General features: G+C 33.8%; 1 protein-coding gene across 16 annotated transcripts in view; it reads left to right on the forward strand.

Moving 5' to 3' along the window:
- Positions 1-24,982, forward strand: part of MYCBP2 (MYC binding protein 2) — a 272,286-nt gene that overhangs the window by 83,802 nt on the left and 163,502 nt on the right. For 14 of the 16 annotated variants that reach the window (XM_078070219.1, XM_078070220.1, XM_078070224.1 and 11 more), the window contains 4 exons: positions 7,695-7,802; positions 14,970-15,089; positions 16,368-16,449; positions 24,164-24,281. In XM_078070219.1, the coding sequence (XP_077926345.1) occupies positions 7,695-7,802; positions 14,970-15,089; positions 16,368-16,449; positions 24,164-24,281 (428 nt within the window). The remainder of the gene's footprint in view (positions 1-7,694; positions 7,803-14,969; positions 15,090-16,367; positions 16,450-24,163; positions 24,282-24,982) is intronic. The other 2 variants (XM_078070226.1, XM_078070229.1) reach the window with 1 other exon arrangement.

Below are 24,982 nucleotides of genomic sequence, written 5' to 3' on the forward strand. Positions count from 1 at the left end.
TTATATAGTAAGTCAGGCGTATTAAGAATTGTGCCATCTGCCAGCATCAAAAGCTATTAGCAATGGCAACTTAAAAAATATATATGAATTCTAAGAACTGGTCTTTCTCCCAGATTTTGGACTCGTGGTTGTTATTTAACCATAAACAACAGATTAGTTTAATATAGTATTTTAATTTCTGTTTTCTTAGTCATCTATGATCATTTCCATTTGAGCACGGTCCCAGCATTCTTCTTTCAATCCAGTGCATAATTATGTTTTTATATGTCTTCTTTTTTTTTTTCCCCCAAAAAAGCTTATTCTGGTTATGTACAAGAAGGGTAAGTTGGAGAGTTTTGCAGGTTTTAATTGCAAAGATAGGTGTATTGTTTCTCCTTTCCTCATTGTTTTTGACCATTTCTCAGCCTGAAAATACATTTCACTGTGGTTATAAGCAGATAGTAAAATACAGATATTTTAATATACATCCAATAGCAGAGATAAATATAAATATTACTAAAGCTGTTGTTGCCCAGTAGAATCTTTTCTTTGTAGGATTAAGACAGACGGTTAAAGAGATCTGTGATTTTATTCCTCTGCCAGGCAAAATCTTGATTGGAAATATTTACTGATAGTGCGTATTTTAAATGCTTGTTAGAAATGACATGAGACTTGATAAATGAAATAAAATCTGTTATCCATTTAACCACCATTGCAAATTTTTTCTAGGTACTTTTTTTTCATGTAAAATGGAATAAGTCATAAAATATATAGCATGTTTGGTAAATTCTATTTTTATTAAACTTAAGTTGTAAAACATATGCTTGGAACTTGAAGATTGTTCTTTATAGGATCTAATAAACAATCTGATTAATTGATATAGGAATATTTGCTGTTAGCTGGCTATGTTTACATAAAATCATTACCTTTAAAAGTGGTTTATTTTAATGAGAATGTAGATACTGTCATTGTTTATATAAATATGGGGAAAATTGCATATTAAATATTTTATAGAAAATAGGGTAAAATTTAAGTTCTAGGTCTTTATGACAAATGGTAATTGAGTGACAGTTTCTTTTAATATGATTTGTTTAAGGATAATTATCAGTGCATCTTTTTACTACCTGTTTTTTCTCTTTTGGGAAATATTGGGTTGAATCATATGAATTGACCTACAAAAAACAGCAATTTCTTATGTTTCAAGCAAAGTATAGCAAATCCTCATGATGGCATGTAATTGCTTGCTCTGCGTGTTTTGTTAGTTTTTTTCTCCCTCTGTAAAAAAGCTTTTCTTCTCTAGCTGTAGTATGTTTCTGCATATCAAAAGTAAAAGAACATTGATTATGCATTAGTTCAACAAAATTTTGTGATTGCAGAATATTCTTTTGCCATTTATTTTAAAATGTGTCATAGACCTTAAAAATATAAACTCTAGCCTTTCAAAGGTTTAAAAAAGTCCATTATTTAAATATTTACAGAGATTTTATTACTGTATCTGATTTTATAAACACAGACTTATGTTCTAGGCAATTGGTGTAGATTTTCTGACAAGTCCGTTTCATCCTCTGTCCTCAATATATAGAAAGATTATTGGTTCACAGAAATTTTGTCTTGTCTTTATTTTTTGGTTGAGCTCTTTCTTACACATTTTTTTCATTTTTGTTTAAACACAGTATATAGTAAAATATGTAGTAAATATCTTTTCTTGATGGGTTAGGATCTTCATTATGGACCTTAATTATGGCATTCGTTACCTTATGTGATACTGAAATTTGTGCATATTAGAACCATGTCCTTGCTTTGCACAATCGCCATCATTACTATGGAATTGTGCAGTGAGGACATGTTACAATATGCATGTGTTTCATTTAACACAGTACAATGCAAAGAGAAGCCTGTTTGTACATTTTGTTTTATAAAAATACTTCTAAATAAGAATTTTAACTGTGTACCCATTTTTAAAAGTCAGACTGCAGATTCTTATTCAATGACTTTAGGAAATTCTTATACCATATTAAAATAATTGAAAGCCAGTATGGTGATATGACACTTTTATGATAGTATCTTTATATTCTTTCCCAGTACTCCATTGCTAGCAATTTTATAAGAAAACAAAATAAAATATACACAGAGATATATCCACACTTGCATAGGGAAAAAAACTAGAAAGGTAAATACCAAAATGTTAATAGTGATTTTTCCTGAAAAGTGAGTTTATAGGTGATTTTTATTTTGTTCTTTATAATGTTTCTAAATAATCTCCAATATGTGTATTACTTTATAAACAAAATAAGAGCTATGTTTTTAAAACTTAAGTCATTGTTTCTTGAAAAAATAAAGACTAGTTCTAAGGCATTTGTACTTTACCTTTGCTTTTTAAAAAATATTTTTATGTTAATTGGATGGAGGAATGCCTTTTAAGTACTGCGCTTTTCATTATGGTAGGACAGTGGTTCTCAAAGTGGTCTCAAAGGGACCAGCATCACGAGCACTTGTTACAGTTGCCTGTTCTCAGGCCCTACCTCAGACCCTCTGAATCAGAAATTCAGGGAGCAGAGCCCAGCAAACTGTGTTTGAACAAGCCTACCAGGTAATTTTGGTGGTGCTAAAGTGTGAGAACTGCTGCTCCCGGGCAGGGATGTTCAGAGTTGCTTCCATGCACCTTCTACAGCAGAATACCTGGGGCTGCGTCCGAATTTCTGCCTTCTGCTAAAGAGCTAGGGAGAATTGTTTGTCTTGTTTTGTCTTAATGAGGAAGACAAAACAAAATAAAATAAATTTTTAGTATTCCAACTGCCACACATACCTGTATTTTTTTTTCTTAGCCTCTTCATGGTACTTCTTAGTTATTAACAGTTTAGTGATAAGTTAGTAATTATACTCATTAATAATTGGCTTTTACCTCTGTTGAAATTTCAGAACTTCAGGATTAGATTATATCAAATTATTTTACTTGATTTATCTGTCTCATCCTATTTATCAAGTTTGTGTTGTTTCAAAGTTGATCAGAATTTTAGGACCTAGTCCTTGTATTAAAGCTTTGCTCAGCCTCAGGCCTATTGATGTAATTTAGCTGCAGCTGTTTATGACACAGACTTATATAATGGAATGTGCTGTTGAAACCTGAAAGAACAGTGTTATTACTGCATTTTTATTAATTTGGCACTTACTCTTTAAATTTTTTATATTATTCTTTTAGGTAATGTTTTTCTTAAATGTATATTCTTAGGTACCAGTGTATTCATTTACATATTTTATTTCAGTGACATTTGTGATAAATTTTAGCTTTTTAGGTAATACAGGGTTGGTTGATGTTTAAATTCTCTGAGTCTTCTGTTAACTTTGTAGGTGAAATGCTTGTTCAGTGGAATTTTTAAGTAGAACTCTCTTAACTCCTCAGAACTTCTGGTATCAATGATCTTATCTTTGTATTCCCTTTCAGTGCTCTCTTGTAAGGAGAACTAAGCTCAAATAATGTTGGCTACTTTTCTTTCTTTTCCCCTAAATGTCATCAGACTTTCATAATTGGGAGCTGTAGATGGCCGTGAGCTTATGTCCTGGCTTGCCTGGGAAGTCGCATTTTATGTTGACTGTCCAGGCCCTTTTCTTCTCAGTAGTTTCACTCGGGTGATAGGTTCTGTGGTTAGCGAAGAAGCTATGTGGCATGGCAGTCACAGCATAGCTTCTGAAGTTAGGCTTTGATTCAGACCCTGGCTTCTTAACTTTTACTGGGGATGTATGATCCTGGAATTTAACCACTCTGAACCTCCCTTTTCTGAACCTTTAAAATGAGGATTACATGCAGTGTAGTAAGATAACCACTGGTAGAATTTTGGTGTACTTTCTTCCAATTTTTTTGTATGTATACTTTTTTGTTATCTTATATCATTTCATACTGTGATATATATTGGTGTCCTGTTTTTTTTCCCTTTGATATTAGATCAGAAGAAAATTTTTGTGCTTTATTGCAGTGCCGTTTTAAAGTAATATGGGGATTCTCTTTATTTTCTAATCAAGTTTTATACATTTCGAGTTGTATTACTGACAGTTTTGTTTTACGTATTTGGTTAATGTGATAGTATATACATTTTTTTTAATCTTGCTTAAATTTTTTTCCTAACCTTCCCATTCTTTCTACCAAGCAAATGAGGTTTAATCTAATGGGTATACTTCCATATCTTACTCCATTATAATATATCTACACATATATCTACTATGCTGATACCTACCCATGTGTGAAAGTATAGGCAAGTGTTTATTTACAAAAGTGGCATTGTATTAGAGATACAGTTCTTTGCAGCATCTTTTTCTCATTTTACATCATGAAGACACACTAAATTAGTAAATATTGGTCTACTACATTATATTTAAGAGCTATATAGTATATTGTAATGTGGCTGTACTGCAGTTTATTCAACTATTATTTTGTTGATGGACATTTAGGTTATTTTCAAGTTTTTGTGGGTTTTTCTACAATAAATATTTTTAAACTTATAGCCATATTGGAGTTTTTGTTTATATAGTAGAGCTTCGGAGAAATAGAATATCTGGGCCAGAGAGTGTTTATGTTTTAAATTTTAACAGATTTCAAATTGTTTTTGAAATGTTACAGTTTATCTTCTCCAGACTAATATCTGAGAGTGATGTTTTCTTCTAGCATCATATGTATTGCTCTTCTTAATTTTTATAAAACATGATGAAGTGTTCTCTCATTGCTGATTTAAATAGCACAAAAGCATTTTCTGTGTAAAAAACCTACATAAAGATTTCTTGGGGCGCTTGGGTGGCTCAGTCAGTTAAGCATCTGACTCTTGATTTCGGACCAGGTCATGATCTCAGCGTTGTGGGATTGAGCCCTTCATCAGGTTAGCACTCATTGGGAAGTCTGTTTGAGAGTCTCTTTCCCTGTCCCTCTCCCTCTGCCCCTCCCCCTGCTCATGTGCTCATGCTCTCTCTCTCTCCCTCAAATAAATAAATAGATCTAAAAAAAAATTTCTCTACAGCCTCATCTCTTTTTACTCTTTTTCCTGTTCCCTATGCCTGTTTTTTTTTTCCCCATCTGTGAACCTTTGTAGTACTACTACCTCTTTAAGTCTTAGCTTATGTGGTATTTTCTCTTCTTGTACCCCAAAACTGCCTACATTCCCACTCTTAAGGTTTGCTGGCTGCCCCTTCAGTGTGCTTAATTTTCTCATAACACACAGTCATAATTTCTTGTTGAGTTGTGTGTAAACTCTCCCTCCCTCCCCTCCCCACATTAGACTGCGAGCTTCTGAAAGCAGAGATGGTGTCTTGTTTTTCCAAGAGTTCCCAGGACCAAGTGTAGTGCCTGAAATTGGTCAGTACTTAATATGTCTTTGTTGACTAATTGAAAACATTTCATGGATGTCTCAACACCTCTACAATAAAGTTTCATGGTAGAAAAAGATTGTAATTACCTGTTTTTCATATGTAGCTCCAGACTCATTTCCTGTCACTTTCTGCTTCATAACCCTGCACTCCATCCATTTTGGCTATTATGTGTGTTTTTAATGACTATACAATATTGTTTAATCTCTGCTTGCTTTTATAAATCCTGTTTCTTTTGCCTGGAATGCCCTCTCTTTCCTTCTTTCTCTCGGCAAACTTTTTCTCATTCTTTCACCCAAGTAGATAGATCACTTTTCATCCTTCAGGGTGTGTACAGATTTCCTTTATAACATTTATCACAACATACTGCAACTCTTAGTTGTTTTATTTCTATCTTCCCTATTGGACTAAATTCTAATGAGATCTGTGTCTTTGTCATAATATACATGTACCTGGTGTCTGTTACATTAAAGATAAAAAATGGCAAATAAGTGAATGACTGAACTATGTTTATAAGAAAAATTGTTTTAGTCCATGGCACATGACTATTTTAGAACCTGATAGCCTGATATAAGTGGTGATTTAAATTGAGCTCAGATGGTATACTTTCTAGGCATGATTGCCTGTGAGCCTTCTAAATTTTTATATCGAGAGACCCTAAAAAGATTGAATTTAGTGAGAAGCTAAATAACTATGAATATTATGGGTGTAATATTTTTATAGGAAGAAATAATATCCCAAGCAGACCACAGAAATCAGAAAAGGGTACTGTAACTTAATATTACTGTTATTTTGATATTTATAGTTCTTTGGGGTAGTTGGAAAGTGTCTCATGCTTTTTAGAGTGGTTTATATTAATTGGAAAAAAAAATGCATGTTGAAGAAATAAGACATTTTGTTCATATTTATCTAATCTTAGCTTGAAAATAATTGCTACTGCATTACTAGGAAATAATATTTAATTTTTCTGTTAACTTTAAATTAGCATATTTCTATCTGTGGTAATCATAGAATATGTTATTCTTGGTTTTTCGTAGAATTGGTGATGCCTGCATTTTTTATTTATATCTCAAGACATAATTAAAATATGTTTTTCCTACCCATTTTTTAATATTTAATGAAGGGTACTTTGGTGTTGAATTTGCATTTGTCAAATTTTATTATAGGGCAGTAGTTTTATTTTGTTCCATTGTTAGAAAAATTAATTATAGCTGAAGAGATATAGAGAATCATGAAAAAACTGGCTTTAATTAAAAACATTCAGTGCTTATGTACTGTCAATTCCCTTTTCAAATTTGGTAACTTCTTAATGTCAGATTTAGAGTGTTTTGAAATTTGCAGGCATTTTTGATGTTGCTCAAACTCAAGGAAAGGATAGGTTCAATTCTATAAGAAAAGAACTGAAATTTTAAGATATAACTTAAAGTTTTCCCTTTTTAAGCTAAATGATAGTAGAGAAAAGCAAATTATAATTTTTATTGAAATTAATTTTGCTATTGATTTTTTTCTTGAATATAAGTGGAAATAACTGTAATCTATATGAATGTGCATTTGTGTATGTGTGTGTATGTACATAGTGGAGCTTCAGAAAGAAATTATTTTATCAGAGAATTGTTAATGTTCCAAAAATGTTACTTGGGTTAGATTACTCTCTTCAGTATCAATACCTTGTTTCTGATTTTGTATATGTTGTTACAGAAATCACATTTAAACTTAGATTTATTCTTTTTAGAAAATTAAATACAACTTCTATAATCCTGTCCTCGTAGTGATTTTATATATATTCATGTCCATGAATGTGTGTCCATATGTGTATATGTATACATCATATCATAGTAATTTTTGGTTTTGTTTTGTTTTTTGCTGTCTTGTTTTCCTACCTGTATGGCAGAATGTAGTTGAGTCAATAACATTTATCTTGGTTTTGTAGCAAGACTGATGTGGATATTAAATCTTGAAGACCTTGTTAAAATTTAATTATTAATTTAAAAATTATTTTGTTATTTTAATAGGAAATATATTGTTTTCTATTAATGGTTTACTAAGTTTGAATATATATGATATTAAAAATATTTGTAAGATGATTTGTTTTAATTGAACTTTCTGATTATGTACTTGAGACTGTTAGTAACTATGTGATAATTTTATGAGTTAAAAGAAATTTTACTTTATCACCTATAGTTCAGATATTAAAACTTGTGTGTGGAATGGGGGTGGGGGATTAATGTGGGGGAACTTGGGGAAAAGTATAATGTCTAAAACAGTAAAGAATAAATTTCATGCTTTTTAGTTTGAATTATTTTTATTCATTGTAGTGTTTTCATTTTGTGAGCTTTTCTATGCACATACAAAATGTTTCTCCTCAGGCCCCCTTGTATTTGCTGGTCCTATTTTTATGAACCATCGAGAACAGGCTCTAGCCAGACTCAGATCCCATCCAGCTCAGCTAAAGCATAAACGGGACAAGCACAAAGGTATTTGGTCTTCCTTATCAATTAGGTGGGATACCTCCCCAGTTTCTTCCACTCATTTGAATTTTTTCTCTGGGAAAATGCACAAACCTAATTCTTCTACTTTGCTTCTATCATTATATAGCCTGAGGAGAAAGAACATGCTGAAAGATGTACTGTTTGTCAGTGACTGTCAGTCTCATTTCTTTTTATTTGTTAACTTTAACAAAGAAGACATTTTGCAGTGTATCTTTTTCTTTTCCATTTCTTTTCAAATTTCATAAAGTTGAGGGAAGGTAGAAAATAATTATTACTTTCTGTTCTTTATCCTTTATTATTTGCTCTTAGATGTCTGCTATCTGACATTTTATAGTCCTTTTTTAAAAAAATGCTTTAGAATTAACAAAATTACTAAATTCAGTGTATAAAGTGATAATGAGTTGATTGCTATTACACTTTTCCATTGTTTTAATATTAAAGTTTATATACACAACACACACAAATTACTTGGTATTTGAGGGTTAAATGAATGAGTTATATAAACCTATTCTAGTCCTCGAAAACTGTCAGAGGTCCAGACAAGTCTGTGAGTAAAGAATGAGTTATATAAACCTATTCTAGTCCTCGAAAACTGTCAGAGGTCTAGACAAGTCTGTGAGTTGACTAAGAATCTATTTCTGAATAATTCTTTGAGATCTCACAGCTCTGGATTAATTAGAAATATTCCTAAAGCAAGTTTATTTTCTTTTAAACTACAGCTATGGGTAAACTAATATCAGGAAAGAATTTAATGCAGAGAATTTATAAATTTATATATAAATTCTGCCTTGAATCCTGGCATGTGAACCAGGGGCTCTTTGACAAGTATAACTTTCAGTTGCTGCTTTCTTAAATGCTCAGGATATACCCCACAAAATAGAATACAGTTTTAAACACATACATTCCATATGGACAAATTAACCTGTTTTGTGTCTTACTTTTCTTTTGCTGCAAAACTGTTACAGAGTAATTTTATTTTTAAACTTTCATATGCAATATATTATAATTTACTTTATTTACATTTGCCTCTATCAGTTTATCAGTTTGCCACTTAAAGCAAAACCACAAAACAAAACAAACAAAACCCCTGTTATTAGTCAAAGCACTGGTGGGGCACTATTTAAGATATATTCTACAGAAATAAAAATAGAGAATATTTTAAATCTAATGTGATTAGCCATAGGAAAAATTTGTGATTGCTTTATTTACTGAGTGCCCTAATAATGCTATAAATATTTAAATCTAAGGAACGATATTTGGGGTATACTATATGTAAATTATTTTATTGCCAGAATCTCTGATCTCATATTTTATACTATGCCACTATTAGGATGGATTTTCTCAGTGTCTTTTTTTACCCCCATTTAATGGAAAGTGGAATTTTTCCAGTACTTTACCTGAGGTTAAATGTTCACATTTCATGAAACAGTTTAAAACTTTTTCAGCTCCATGTTAGTATCTGATGGCCAAACATCCTAATTTTTTGCAGAATTTGAAAATGAAATGCTAAATGAAGACTAGGGTTACAAATTTAAAACAGACTTTTCACAGTGTCTTCATTGAGTAGCTGCAAAAGTTAATCAACAGTAACTAGCCTTACTGCCATCTTATCTACCACAGGTTTATCTTATAACAAGACTGTGTTTTTGTAGCAACCTCTTTAGAAGGACTTACTTGTGGTATTACAGTATACAGCCAGTTGTGTGTGTGTGTATATGTTTTTATCAGGTTTTATAGAGTGAAACAGTTTCATCTCTTTACCACCAAAATGAATTTAAAGTGTAAGTAAATAATATTTTATCAAATGGTGCTCTATTTTATATAGAGTATTAACTTACCACTCACTAATTCCTGTACACCCACAAATTCTCTCTCCCTATTCCCTTTGCATTCACTGTCCCTGTCATTTAATCATCTCGCCTTGCACTGCTTTTACTCTTGCCACATATAATTACGGTCTTTTAATATATTTTTCCTACATATGTTTTTCTCTTTTTTTCTTACCCTGGTTGTCTTCCACTGAGAAATTTACTATATTAATTGCTGTGTTCTGTCTTACATTTAATTACACTGTAGGTACAAATTGTAGGACGGTAATAGTTAAAATTGTCTTGACTATAACTTTTTTGTAGGGGTGTGTGGAGGGTAAGAACTGTGGGTTTATTGTTCACAGGAGCGGGTTCTAAGATGGAAAGTTGGAGAGCTTCTGGCTGATTGGAGAGAATTCAGAGAAAGTCATAGAATCCATCCTGTTACAGGCAAAATCTGACTAGAGGCAAACTAGACTATATAAGTCTCAGTTAATAAGTATAATATATAATCCATAAAACATATAGTAAGTTATTTTAGAAATGTAACCACAGACTGTATTTCAAACAGATAAGTGCATTAACATTTGTTTCAGCTATTCAGTGCCTTACATAGAAAAGGATTTTGATGTAGTACTCCTGGTTAGGGACATCTGAATTGCTCTGGAGACAGTCCTGAAATCTGGCTTGGAGTGACTAATGTGAAAGCCCGAAGGCTCACTGATAAACATCTGTGTGTATTTTACACCTATTTTCTGTTTAGAAATGGGTGTGGTGTAATGGAAATATTAGAGCCTTTGGAATTAGGCCTCAGTTTTAGTCCCAAATTTGTCATTTTTTAGAACTATGTGGCTGTTCATAAATTTCATAATCTCTTAGGCTTCAGTTTTCCTTTTTTTAAAAATAAGAGTGATAATTCCTAACTGATTATGTTGATATGAAGATTAAATTAAGATATATATGTATGTGTATATACATATATATTCTTTGAATTCTTTGCTTTCTCTTTTATTTTTTTTAAAGATTTTATTTATTTGACAGAGAGAGACACAGCGAGAGAGGGAACACAAGCAGGGGGAGTGGGAGAGGGAGAAGCAGGCTTCCCGCGGAGTAGGGAGCCCGATACGGGGCCCGATCCCAGGAACCTGGGATCATGACCTGAGCCGAAGGCAGACGCTTAACGACTGAGCCACCCAGGCGCCCCTGCTTTCTCTTTTAGAATATCCAAAAGGCACAAAATTTGAGATTTGTTAAATATGTAATTAGTTTATTTTTACAAAAGGTTTAAGATGTCAGCCATTTGGTGTTTGTAAAATACATGAGCCTTGTTTTTTTTTTTAATTATGTTAATCACCATACATCATTAGTTTTTGATGTAGTGTTCCATGATTCATTGTTTGTGTATAACACCCAGTGCTCCATGCAGAACATGCCCTCTTTAATACCCATCACCAGGCTAACCCATTCCCCCAACCCCCTCCCCGCTAGAACCCTCAGTTTCTCAGAGTCCATAGTCTCTCATGGTTCGTCTCCCCCTCCGATTTCCCCCCCTTCATTCTTCCCTTCCTGCTATCGTCTTTTTTTTTTTTTTTAACATATAATGTATTATTTGTTTCAGAGGTACAGGTCTGTGATCCAACAGTCTTACTAAATTCACAGCGCTCACCATAGCACATACCCTCCCCAATGTCTATCACCCAGCTACCCCATCCCTCCCACCCCCCACCACTCCAGCAACCCTCAGTTTGTTTCCTGAGATTAAGAATTCCTCATATCAGTGAGATCATATGATACATGTCTTTCTCTGATTGACTTATTTTGCTCAGCATAATACCCTCCAGTTCCATCTACGTCGTTGATCCTTGTTTTTGATCAAACTTCAAAACTGCCCTACTACTTATTACTAGGGCTGGTTACTTAACCCTTCTAAGCCTTGGTTTTCCCAGCTGCAAAGCAGAGTAACAATACTGGTATCATGAGATTATTGTATTGATTTTTAAAAAGCAACAATAGTGAATATTGATTGAGCACTTTTTATATATTATTTCACTTAATACTCATGAGGACCTTGTGAAGTAATGTCCATTATTGCTATTTTATAGATGGGAAAGCAAAGGCTTAAAGAAGGTCCAGTGTCCAGTTGTCATACAGCTAGCAAATAGGAGAGCCAGAATTCCAATTCAAGTCTCTTAGTCTTCAATGCCCCAAAACACTTCTACACTGTACTATTTAAATTTTCACAGTGTTTAGCATAAAGTAAGTGCATAGCTAATTGTATTTGATAAGTGCTTTGCTGTTTTCTTTTAGTCATTTTGCTCAACATACTCACTGTGTTCTGTGATACGTTTTGTGATATGCATGACTATAAGATTACCCAAGAAAGTGTAGATTTAAGTAAAGATCAAAATTAAAAGTTAGAGTCCTTTAGATATTGAATCTTCTTTTCTCTATGTGTGTACACAAATATGCACAAATAGTGTAGCATATATATATATATACAATATTTTAGATATCTGTCAAAGCTATTATAGTTTCATTATCACATATGTATGAACATACTCATATTAGGGGAAAATGCAGATATGCTTATACCTAAATGGCCAAATATAAGAATATTCAGACCTAATTATTTTTCCTGCAAATCTGAGATTAACTTTGTTGCTGCTCATTATCACTTTACTGAATAACAAGCTTGAGCAGAATTAATCTTGCTGAATTTCACTTGCTGATTCTTGAATTGACACTGAATTTTTGGCTATGAATCAGGTACCTTTTTTTTTCTTTGATAACCTGTAAATTTCTAAACTGTTAGAAGTATACTTGATCTTTTAAACTGACATCAAATACCAGATACAGATATATATTTTTTAAAATTCTTCCACTACTGCTGATAATGATCAAGAACTTCATCCCTGTTTTTTTTTTTCTTTTACTTGTTATGTTTTCACTATCTATAATAATTGAGAGAGTATTTTGTATAGTTAGATACAGGTTTGTTTAGATGAACTTGAACAAAATGTTTCCAGTGTTATTTTTACCTTTAAATAATAACTAATACTCTTTTAATCACTATGATTTTAATTAGTAAATTACTAGGCTTTTTTTTTTTTCTCCTTCCCTGATGCTATACCTCTATTGTGGGATTTGTATCTATATTAATCTCTGACTCATGGGAGAGGGCAAAATGCTAAACTCAAAGGTAAAAACTTCTAATTAAGCATCAATACATTTATATAAAGTGGAATGATACTTGTAATATTGAATTTTGCTAAGTCTGACAAAATCATGTGAACACAGTTTGTTTTCTCTGTTAGATTAGATTTGGTTTTAATAATTAGATATTTTTACCAATTGAGATAAAGCTGTAAAATTTCTATACATCTGTCATCTTTAGTTTTTAAACAATACTTATTCCTTTTTGTATAGGCCCTCATTTATATTAACCATTCCACTGTCTTTCCAAGACAAGGAGTCTCTGAACTAAGATTGTATTTCATTTTGGATGGAGTTAAACAAAGTGTTGTTATTTTTTTTCTTTTTAGGCCATTCATTCTTGCAGATTTAATTTGGCAAACCCACATTAGATAATTTAGCAAAAGAGGAATCCTATTCTTTATCCTATTATAGTAAAACCTCTCACTAATTCAGAATTTATTATACTTCAGATGCAGTATTTGTGATCTTTTTTGAGTAAAAAAAATCAAAGTAATTTCTTCCTCTGAATTTTCAGGGTCATACTTATAAGGGGAAACCTGTCTAAAACACTAGCTTTTCAAACCAAGGGCTCAAGAAATGAAGGATTCCTTCAACGTGCCTTCAGCCTCTGGGTCCAGCAATTAATTCTTGTATGTTAAAGGACTTTTATGTTTATGGTACATTTTTATGTAATATAGGCCTATTTTGAATTATAATGTAGGTAACCACATTTCATTTATTGTAGCATTTAATCTATACTCTGTACTGCTTGTGAAGGTATTAGAACTGAATTTTTACCTAAATGTTTTATGATTAAGACTTTCTCAGTAAGTCATATGGGCCAACCCATTCTATGTTATTCCGAATTAGTGAGGTTTTACTGTCCTAGTGTTATAAAGAGTTTAAAGAATTTTGAAATAATAGAAAGTTAGTTATAAAAAGGGAACTCATAATTTAGGCCAATCTTGTCTTACCTGGATTATTACTAAAGGTTAGAAATACTATATAAAAAAAGAAAGGGTAACACTGAACATAACAGGATTTGATGTTTTTCTGTCTAGCATTCTAAAATGGGCAATAAAAATTCAGATGTAATTAAAAATGTGTGTAGATCCACATGTGTATCTGCATATTATACACACTTGTTTAGAGTTGCTATACCACATGAGAGTGGCTTAGACTAGTTGACCTTTTGAAATTCCTTCCAGATTTACATTTATTCCATGTGCAAGGAATTTGAATCTTGATGATACAGAGGTCATATGTTAGTGATGTATAGTTTTAGATTAGGAAAAATGAGTTGTCTCCCTTATTTACACATTCCAAACTAAAGTTTTATATTCTGGAATGTGGATTTTATTTTATGGTCAGAATGCCAGAATATTCAAAGTCAAATGTAAAAAATAGGGGTGGAGGAAAATGCTTGAAGCAGGTTCAAGGGAGGAAATTATAAAAAGAAGGGGGGAAGAAAGAAGAACTGAAACAGAAAGGTTTGGTTGGGAGTAGTGTTTGGGGGCCAGAAGAAGGCCACAAAGTAGAATGGCTGAGGGGCAGGGTGGGACAGGAAAGATGAATGAGAGCCAGCCATTGGATTACAATATATTGGATAAAGCTCTTTGGTCTTTATACATTTTTTAAAGTTCAGTTGAGTGTAACAATACTGATGGACAGGGTAGCCTTTCTGAGATGTATATGGGAAATCTAAGTCATTTGCAAGTCAACTAGGAATTTTTTTTTATGTGGCTGGTACTAACACTATCACTGAGTTTAAAATAATTGTTAAATGACTTTGCATGCAGTTATTTTTATGCAAACTAAATTTTCCCATGTAAACTAATTAGGATTTTGTTATTTGTATAATTTAATGACCCATTTACATTACATAACTGACTAGCTTAATAGTTTTTATCCATAACCAAATCTTTTCTCTGTTTTTATTGATTTAGTGATATTTGCAAACAGAAATATATAGTATATCTTTCCAAAATTGCTTCTTTGCAGGTAGATTCTTGATCTATCACTTTAACAGCTGCAGATTCTTCTTGCTTATTTCTCTTAACATTTTTCTCTTGTTCTTCCATAGTAAACTGATTTAAAGTTTTATTTTGAAGATGAATAATGGCTTAATCACAAATTATGACACTTACAGATGGAAGTGGAGAACGAGGAGAAAAAGATGCCAGCAAAATCACAACATATCCTCCAGGCTCTGTGCGATTTGACTGTGAGCTCCGGGCAGTTCAAGTCAGCTGTGGATTTCACCATTCAGGTAGCAGCTGGAACTTTAGGGTATAACTGCATTTTTACAATTGTGCTAAATATTTGTTTAGTTTTGACAAATGTAGTCTATTTAGTATGTGTTAAAAGCTGTAGTATGGCAATTTCTCTCCAATCTGTAAAAGCTTTGTATTTGTTACAGAATCTCTTTTTAAAAACTGGCATGATAGAATAGGTATTTGTCTAGAAATCTGGTTTTTAATCTGTCTTCTGATGGACTTATTTTATAATTCAATTAATGAAACTCCTGAAGATGAAATAATCCCTAAAATCCCTTTGCACTCTAGGATTCTGCGATTTTTATCACCTGGTCCCATATTTTGCTACTGTTCAATGAAAAATGTGTATCAACAAATTTCTTTTCTTAAAATGTAGAAAATAATTAAATTCTTAGTAAATTATTGACATTTGACCTATATAGCGTGGGTTGTACTATTCAACTGTTATAAAAATAAAAAATGTTAAATTCTTTCTTTGGTACTAAATGTATTTCCTTATTTGATAAGGCATTGACAGATATTAAGGTTCTAACATTTCACTGAAGTTGTGCATAAATTGTACAGAGCTCAAACCCATGTGCTACCTATATAATTATCCTAGATATGAGAGAATGTTATTTTCTATGGAATTTTCTACTCATTATTGATAGGGTTTTACAGTTGGCCCAAACCGGTATCTTATTAAATATTAATATTATTAAGGGGTATTTATAAGAATTTTAATGTATTATGAACTAAAATTATATTATCTTACTAAATATAAATTGCCTGTGATTCAATTACCCTTTTTTTTTTCAAGTTTTTATTTTAATCATCTGGTGCTCATATGACTGGTGCACTCCTTAATCCCCATCAACTATTTCACCTATCCTCCCACCCATCTCCCCTCTGGTAACCATCAGTTGGTTCTCTATAGTTAAGATTCTGTTTCTTGGTTTGTCTCTCTCAATCTCTTTTTTTTTCCCTTTGCTCATTTGTTTTGTTTCTTAAATTCTACAAATGAGTGAAATCATATAGTATTTGTCTTTCTCTGACTTTCTTTTACTAAGTCCATCCATGTTGTTGCAAATGGCAAGATTTCATTCTTTTTTATGGCTGAATAATATTACATTGTATATATGTATGCTACATATTCTTTATCCATTGATGTCAATTACCCATTTTAATGGCTCTGTAAATTTTAAATAGTGAATATTATACTGCTTTCAGAATTTTTATGATAGAAATATAAAATGCATATAATAAAAAAAAGCTGTGTATTTTGGTTTCAGTGGTTTTAATGGAAAATGGAGATGTCTATACATTTGGATATGGGCAGCATGGGCAACTAGGACATGGAGATGTCAATTCCAGGTACTCTGACTTGAAGATACTGTTTTGTTTTGTTTTCCTTTTCTTTTTTCTTTCTAAATATATATTTCTACACTTGAAATTGTATTTATACCACTGTTTTGTAAAGTGTAGCCCATAAATTATTGGTGGATCTTGATTTTGTGGTTGAGTGCTTTTGTGAGGATAGATTATTTTGTGGTTTCAGAAGAAAAGTTGATTTACGTTTTATACTTTTAAAATAGAAGATTAACTATGATTATCACAAAATCCTACCATATTCTTAATAATTACTATTTTTTTAAAGGCTGTTCATGGCAATAGAAAAGACAGTGAATATCCCCAAATTGCATTTTTTAAAATTAGCAATGGATTCATTCATATTCCTTGATGTTGTCTGTTTTGAAATTTTGGTCTAATATTAACATGAAATCATGGAAACATTTGAATAATTTTTAAACAAAACCTGTGGTCTCTCAGAGAAAACTGTTTGACTTATCCAGAATAGTGAAGAACTAATTGTGGTGGAGGCTACCAGACATTGCCTTATACTCATTCTTCCCTACTTCATTTGGGAGTAGAGTTTTAGTTGGTGACATGACCATGCAGCTAAAGACTTCGTTTTCCTGCCTCCATTTCTGCAGAATATGGCTGTGTGAACTAAAATGCTTTGTGCTTTGGAACCATGCTCCTCTCCTTCCTTCCCAGCTTGCTGCCTGGAATCCATGTTTGGTGGCAGGAACTGGAGAAGTTGATACAGCAATCATAAATTGGAAACCATGTATTGAGATTGACAGAGCTACAAGATAGAAATAGTTTGACTGCCACATTGGCTCCTTACAAGTGGACGCTTAGCTGAGAGAGAAATAAACTTGTATCTTGTTTAAGTCCCTGTTAACTTTGGCTTTCCTAAAACAGCTGAATCCGTTTCCTGCTTAATACAGTAGTGAGAATGCTTTTGGCCAAAAGTATAGAAAATCCATCTTTATTAGTTCAGGACTTGAAGAAGAAGTTGCTAAGACAGGACGTGATATGCAAAGGATTCATTGGGAGAAAGCTCCTGTGGAAGTTAAAAGGGAAAAGAGCAGAAATAAGCAGGGAAACTGTCAGACACGATGCCCAGGTCACAGGTCTGACCCCTGAGAGAGGAAGGAAGGAAGGATAGAGTAGGAAGTGTCTCGAGTGAAGTGCGGTTCTGAGAGAGTTTCAGGCAGGCAATGGGGTGTCCTCAAGCTGAGGTTGCCTTTGAAGGAGCCCCAAATTGGGCAGGATGGTCCAGCTCAGACATAGGCTGGCAGCAACCTAGGGGAAGAATGGCCGCATGGATCCAAAGGAACAGCATCTAAGGCTGTCAGTCAGCTATGCTCCCTAAAGTAGGTTGTCAGAGATCTGAGTGATCCACATATATGGCTGCCTCACCATTGAAACCAGCCTTGTTGATCAAGTCTGGAGATAGGTACGGCAGCTTTAGGCCAGACTTGACTTACTAATTCATTTCGCCATAAGAACCTTCTTTTGTGAATCTCTACTCTGCCTCATTCTCCCTTGTAGTCATAAGATACCTGCCAGAATCAACTGGGTGTATATGGTTTCTCTTTTACATACAGTGAATTACTCTAGTCATTAAATAAAATCCAGGATTTTCACTTTGTTCTGAAATCACCCCATTACTCTGGCAGGGATGCAGTTATTGCCATTTATATGGTAAAGACCAATGATTCTTAATCCTGGCTGCACATTGGAATTACCTAGGGAACCTCAGAAATCCTATGCCTGGATTCTACCTCTAGAATTTCTAAGAAGTGTATGTTGGGAGGTGGGGGTGGGGTGGAGGTGGATGGAGGCAGCAAGGGCAGTGCTGGATAGGATCAAGAGTTTTTCCTAAAAGCTGTCCAGACTCTAACGTGCATCAGGATTAAGAACCACTCACTGTCTGTCCCTTGAGGGCAGGGTGAGACCCATTTGCAGTGCACACAAAATGGGTATGAAATGGAATGTCCTTAGTTACTTTGATGAATGTTGTTGCTAATGAGAAGAGATGATTAAGGAACCATTAAGTTGAATTTCTCACTAAAAATATAGGTGTAGCATACATTTGATATTCTTGTCAAGAGGTTTGTAAAGTTATCACAATCTTTTTCCTTTTATTTAAGTGTTTTATTTTAATACTAGTTAGTTAACAAAAGCTATCTCAATCTTAATGACAAATACTGTGCTTGCAAAGAGAACAAAAAGGTCTTTGGCAGAATTAGTTTATCAAATATCACTGGATATGACATTTGGATACTGGATGTTGGACATGAGAAAATACCAACGGCTTACAGGGTTGAGCAGTTACAGTCAGGTGTTAGAAGGCAACATATATTTTGCTTTAGAGTGGAATGACATCAGTGATATGCAGAGACTGAGTCAGGGTTGTAATTTGTATGAGGAAGAATTTGGCAACTTTTCTGTTTTTCACTGAGGCTCATGACACAGGAGAAGAGGGTTTATCATCATCTTCATTATCATCATCATCATCATTGTTGCTGTTATTGATTATTTTGTAGTCATGGCATAAGCTGAGAAAAGTGCATTATGGTTAGACATGATGGACCATCAATTTTGTGCAACAAGAGGGCGCTTCTTCACAAATCGTACTTTGTACTTAGATGCCATTCCACAGAAAATAATTGGCAAATCACTATATTTCATGTTCTCTCCTGAGTGGGAGGGAAATAGTGAAAATCATGATTATAATCAAGTCACAGCTCTGAGGTAACTGTGCGATATGACGAATGATCAGCATAGGCACAAGATTCTGCTACACTACATTGAGGTGTAATGGCTGTTGAAAGAGAAGTGCTCTTGTCAGCTTTTAAAATAAAGAGGTTACCTAAAAACACTGTCTCGTAGACCTGATTATATCAGTGAGCACCATCCCTTAATTTGCAGTGACTTGCTCAGGTGATGATATCATAACAATATGCTGAGTATTTTGAATAGCTGGAATTTTTCATCTTCACAAAAATATAATTGGTTTAAATTATTAAAAAGATTTCAGGTTTCTTAATAAGATTAAACTCTGGTGGGGTTTGCTTTAACTGCTCAAAGTTGTTCTTTTCCCACAGGTACATTTCCATTCCTGGTTCCATTGAGTTGTAGTATGTGGTGTGGGGAGAGTAAACTGGGTAACCCAGTGAAATAATGCTTACACACTATGCCTGGTGTGCTAAATAGAAATTAGCCAAAACCGTTTCTGTTGTAACCATTCTAGTTACCCTGTTTGTCTTGACCCATGTGGGACTTGTAAGGCAGGACAGAAGAACTATGGTACTAATTCAGAAACAAATTGGCCACGTATGTGGAGGAACAGCCCCAGGAGGAACAGAGTCCCTATCGCATACATGTTAACTACCACAAAGAAGACATTTAATAGATATTTAGTTAAAGGGGATGATTGGGGCCTATTTTTAAAAGTTTGTAGTAATCAAGTGCTTTTAACTGGAATTTAATGTGTGGTTAATGAAGGTCAGTATTGAAGTGTGCATGGTGGCAAAGAGTAACAAAATGTTATTGATGGTCGCCTTACTTAATGTGTTGTCTTGGCGGAATGACTGAGTTCATTCTCTGGTTTGGGTCCTGTTTCTATCACCTGGTGCCCGTGTATGACCTTGGCCAGGTTACTTAACTTTTCTTTGTCTCCGTTTCTTCCTCTGTTTAACTGGAGTAAGTATATTTTCCTCTGAAGGTTCTTGTGAGAATTCAGGGAGATCATGCCTATTACTTAGCACAGGGCCTAGTCCACAGTAAGTGCTCAGTGATGTTAGCTGCTGCTTTTTAAAGTGATTGTCAGAAAGCTTGTGAGGGCTTCTATACATTCTTATGACATGAGTCTACTAACCCTCTTTTTGGTTTGTTTATTTTGTTCAGTATGCTTCTACATGTCTGAATTCTACTTTTTTTTTTTTTTTACCATTTTCAGTAAACCTTAACCTGGATGTTGACAAAGAGATTATATAGTTTAGATGCTTTTATTCTCTGTTTTCCAGTAGAATTTTGATCATTCTTATAGTGTTTTTGAGTTTCTTCTTTTTCTTGCTAGACTTATCTTCATTCTGCATTAATATATTACCCAATCATAGTATCTGGAACCATTTAGAGAAGGTTGAAATCTTTGCTTCATCTCTTACCAACTATATAACTGCAATTTACTAGGCCTTACTTTAGATATCCCATAGGATTGTTGAAGAATTAATGCAGTGTATGTAAAATGCCTAGTGTGCACACATGCGTGCAAACATACACATGTAGTTTTTCTTTTCCGTTCTTCTTATGTAGTCCAAATAATTTAATAAATGGGCTCACTAATATTATGGAAAGGGTTCAAAGACTGTATTAGAAGGCCTGCCACCAGCTCTTAGGAAAATGCTTGAAGCTCTTCAGATCTACCCATAGAGTTATTTTAATAATCAGTGATAGTTTATGTAAAAGTGCTTTGCATACTACAGACAAGTGAACTGTTATAAGAATGTTCCCTTTATTCTTTGCTACTGGACATTTAGAGAGCATTAGTTCACCATATAGCCCTTGGGGCAGTTGTTTTTTTGGCACAACTTCCTGTAGCTCAGAGTTGAAAACCATTTACCTTTCACTACTATTCTTGGTCATATTACTCTTTATTATTATTCTATTGGTCATATTATTCTTGAGGCAGGGCTGTTGGGCTTGACTCCCCTTTTATTACTTACCATTCACTCAATTGCCTTTCATTCATCTAAAATTTCGTATCTGTTTCACAGTGTTTTCTGACTCAGAGTCTTGTCACACTCATGAATGACTTTTTTCTCCTTGTCAGTGGTCCCATACAATATACTTATCTTGACACCTTCTATCTAGTAAATTTCACTTCCACATTCATGATAGTTATTCCTAGGACCCATCTTGGATCCAGCACAGCTCCAGCTCTGAATTCTTAAGTTTAAACACCTCATAATCTGATGATAATTTCTTTTTCTGTTACTTAGCTTTACTTTACTTGGCCTTTGACTTTATCAGTACTTCATTCCCCACTGCCCTTTACATTTTTATTCTCTTCTACCTTTTTTTACTTTATTTTCTCCCCAAGTTAGAGATTGTTATTTATTCTCTTCATCTATACTCTCACCAGTAACCTCAGTTTTCTTTCCCTCTTGATCTCAATGCTAGGGCATGGCACTTCCAGCATGGATCAATCTATCCATGTTTTCCATGTCTAACTTAGGCTTCTGGAAAAAAGTAAATGACTGTATGTGTGCAGATTGTTACCTGACTTCCAGATTCAACCAGGGCTTCTACAATGGGCAGTCATTGTTCTGCTTTTTGGTTTTGAACTATTTGGTTTAACACCTCTTGAGAATTTGATGAAAGATGGGGTCTCTCTTCAGAACAGTAGATACAAGAATATACACATAAAGGTTGGCTTACAAATTTAGAAGGTTCACAGATCTCCTGAAGCTCACTCATAGACTTCCTAGAAGCCTTTGAATCTTAGTTAAAAACTCCTGGTCTACGTATTTATTTGTTCCATTCACCACCATCCCTTTTCTGTAATCTTCAGATCCTCTGCTTTACCCATTTCCTTCTTCCTCTCAACACAAGACTTCTATTCCATCACAGCAAAAATAAAAACCATTAGGTGGGAAATTCTTTAGCCCACCAGCTCTACAAACCTATCTGCATCCATACTACTTCTTTTGCTCCTTCTTTATGTTACTTTGAAAGAGGGACCTGTTATCCATGTTATGAAGCCTACCTGCCTTTTCCTTAGGGATCTCGCCCTGTTTCTTTTCTCCTCTCTAAACTGTATCTTTAGCCTTTTTATCTCCACTCATGCTTTTAAACTTATATAAATCTCTATCATCTTAAAAGGAACAAAGCCTCATTGAGCTTCGTTTTCCCTTTAGCTGTTGGTTCTCCTTTATTTTTCTTTTTTGTGTGGAGATTCTTGAAGGGGTTTTGCATAGTCTCTGACCTCACTGTTAACTCCTCATCTGCTAGTTTTGTGCCTGTTTTCCACCAAAGAGACCTTTTTCTTACTAAATCGAGTGGTCATTTGTATGTGTATCTAGAGTGTTTAGCATGTACATTATTTCCCCCTTCTTGAAACCTTCTCTTCTGGTAGCTATCTTCATAACACATTTTTCCAGAGTTCATTCTTCCTCTTTGTTATGTCTGGGATTGCTGTGAGCTCTTCCTCTGTCCATACCTGAAGTGTTAGAAGAAACTCATAATAAAAATTAAGATCTCTTCTTTGCTCTAATTGTCTTCCTAGATCTCATTCATTTTCATGTCTTAAGTGAATGTTACCACCATCTACCTTGTTGCTTAAGCAAAATACCTTCCTGCCCCATATCAGTCACCTGCCAAGTCTAGTCACTTCTGTTCCTTACAGCTATCAAATTCATTCATTTCTTTGAATTCATACTGTTTTTTGTTCAGGTCTTCATCATAACTCCCCAGATTATTGCAAGATTTTCATAACTAGGTTTCCAGGTACTATTCATTGCAGCCTGAATAACCATTAGAAAATATATTTTATGTAATTTTTTAAAAATTTAAATTATGGGGCGCCTGGATGGCTCAGTTGATCTGACTCTTGATTTCACCTCAGGTCATGATCTCAGGGTCATGAGATCAAGCCCTGCGTCAGGCTCCGCACTGAGCATGGAGCCTGCTTAGGATTCTGTCTCCTTCTCCCTTTGCCCTTCCTGCCTGCTCGTGCTCTCTCTCTTTCTCTCTAAATAAAAAAATTAAATTTTAAAAAATTTAAAGTATCAGAATTGTCTCTAAAACAGAGCTCTCCTATTATGTGTCTACTATTTCTACAGTGATTATTCTAATTACAGATAATGATTATTAAAAGTGGTTAATAAATGCTTAATAAAGTCATACAAGGGTGGATACAATGGATATAAGGATGTCCTTTATTGTAATAGTTACCATTTACTCAGTGTTAAATGTGTGCTAGACATTGATTCAAGCACTTGACATATATGAACTTCTCTATTGTTCATAGGAACCCTACGGGGTAGGTACTGTTTAATATTATCCTCTATGTTATAGAAGAGAAAACTAAAATACAAGAAGGATGAGTACCTTGCTCACAGTCTTGGTCACTGCTGTTGTGTGGTGGAGCCGGGGTTTACACCCAGGCAGTCTAGCTCTAGAGTTGGAGCATCCAGTCACTGCTCTAGTGCCTCTCGCCATACTGTATTCTGATTTCATTAACCACTATGTTAAAATCTAAAATTATGGCTCAGATAAAAAGCTAGAAAAAATTATATAAAATTGATTGTTTTGTATATCTCCTGGATTGAATTCCTGTTAAAGCAGCGTATGATTTTTATTTCAGCTAATAAATATTTATAGAGATCTCTAACATGCCATTGCTATAAAAGGTAAATTTTTTTCCTTTTAGAACAAAGGTAGCACCAGTCTTTCAGAAAAAATAAAAATTATGTGTCCATAAGTAGGGTAGGGTAGTAAATTCAGGAAATCTTTGATAATCTCTTTAAAGTCAGTGATAATGTCTTTTTCATCTTTGTATATCTGGCACCTAGAATGAAGGCAGGCGTATAGTATTTCAATAAATATTTACTAAATATACCAGTAGTGCCTTTTATCTCTTCTATTCCTGATTGCAATGTTTATTTATTGCTTTTTATTTCGGTTGAGTCTTGTAAGAAATTGACTTAATTTTTTTTTTTTTTTAACCTAGGGGATGTCCCACTCTTGTTCAAGCTTTGCCAGGCCCTAGCACACAAGTCACTGCAGGCAGCAACCACACGGCAGTACTTTTAATGGACGGACAGGTCTTCACATTTGGAAGTTTTTCTGTAAGGAATTTTTTAAGCATTAATAGTATTGCATTGTACCATCGCCTTACAATTTGTCTGTGTCAGCTGTTTTTTCTGGTTTCAGTGAAATTCTTGTGTTATAATTATTGCATATGCATATTTCCTATCTCCACATCCAGCACACACAAGACCTGAATGACATTACTGTGAAATAATTATCTTCTCTAGTGTCGTATTAGGATTTATTATATTTAACGGCAGTGTTAGAATTTGACATGCTTATTCCAGGTCAAAATCCTTTAAGCATTCAGTAGAGTTATTCTGTCATTTAAAAGCATATTTCCCAGGTAGCTTGCAAAGATTCATTTTTAACATATAGAACTGTTTCTAATTTAGAACTTCTTAAAAGCCTGGTTTTCTTGTAGATTTGTTTAAAATTATAGTTTTCTTTTTCCTCTCCCTCGCTCCCTGTCTCTGTCTGCTTGCCTGTTTTGTTCTCTTTCTGCCAAAGCTTGAAAAGACTGAAAATCTCTGAGAATTTTGTATAGTTTGGGCATAGTAGAGATCAAGGAAAAGCCTCGTAAGACTGTGCTAATAAGCCTATACCGTCTCTGACGTAGGTAACTACTCAGAACTCCATAACCTAAGTCTCTGGGATGTAATTTGCAACTACTGATTTTTTTTTAAATGTAAATGTGAACTTTCAGAAAAAATCTTTTATTTGGAAATGCTTTTAAACT

The sequence above is a fragment of the Halichoerus grypus genome, chromosome 4, assembly GCF_964656455.1.
Source record: "Halichoerus grypus chromosome 4, mHalGry1.hap1.1, whole genome shotgun sequence".
Taxonomy (NCBI): domain Eukaryota; kingdom Metazoa; phylum Chordata; class Mammalia; order Carnivora; family Phocidae; genus Halichoerus; species Halichoerus grypus.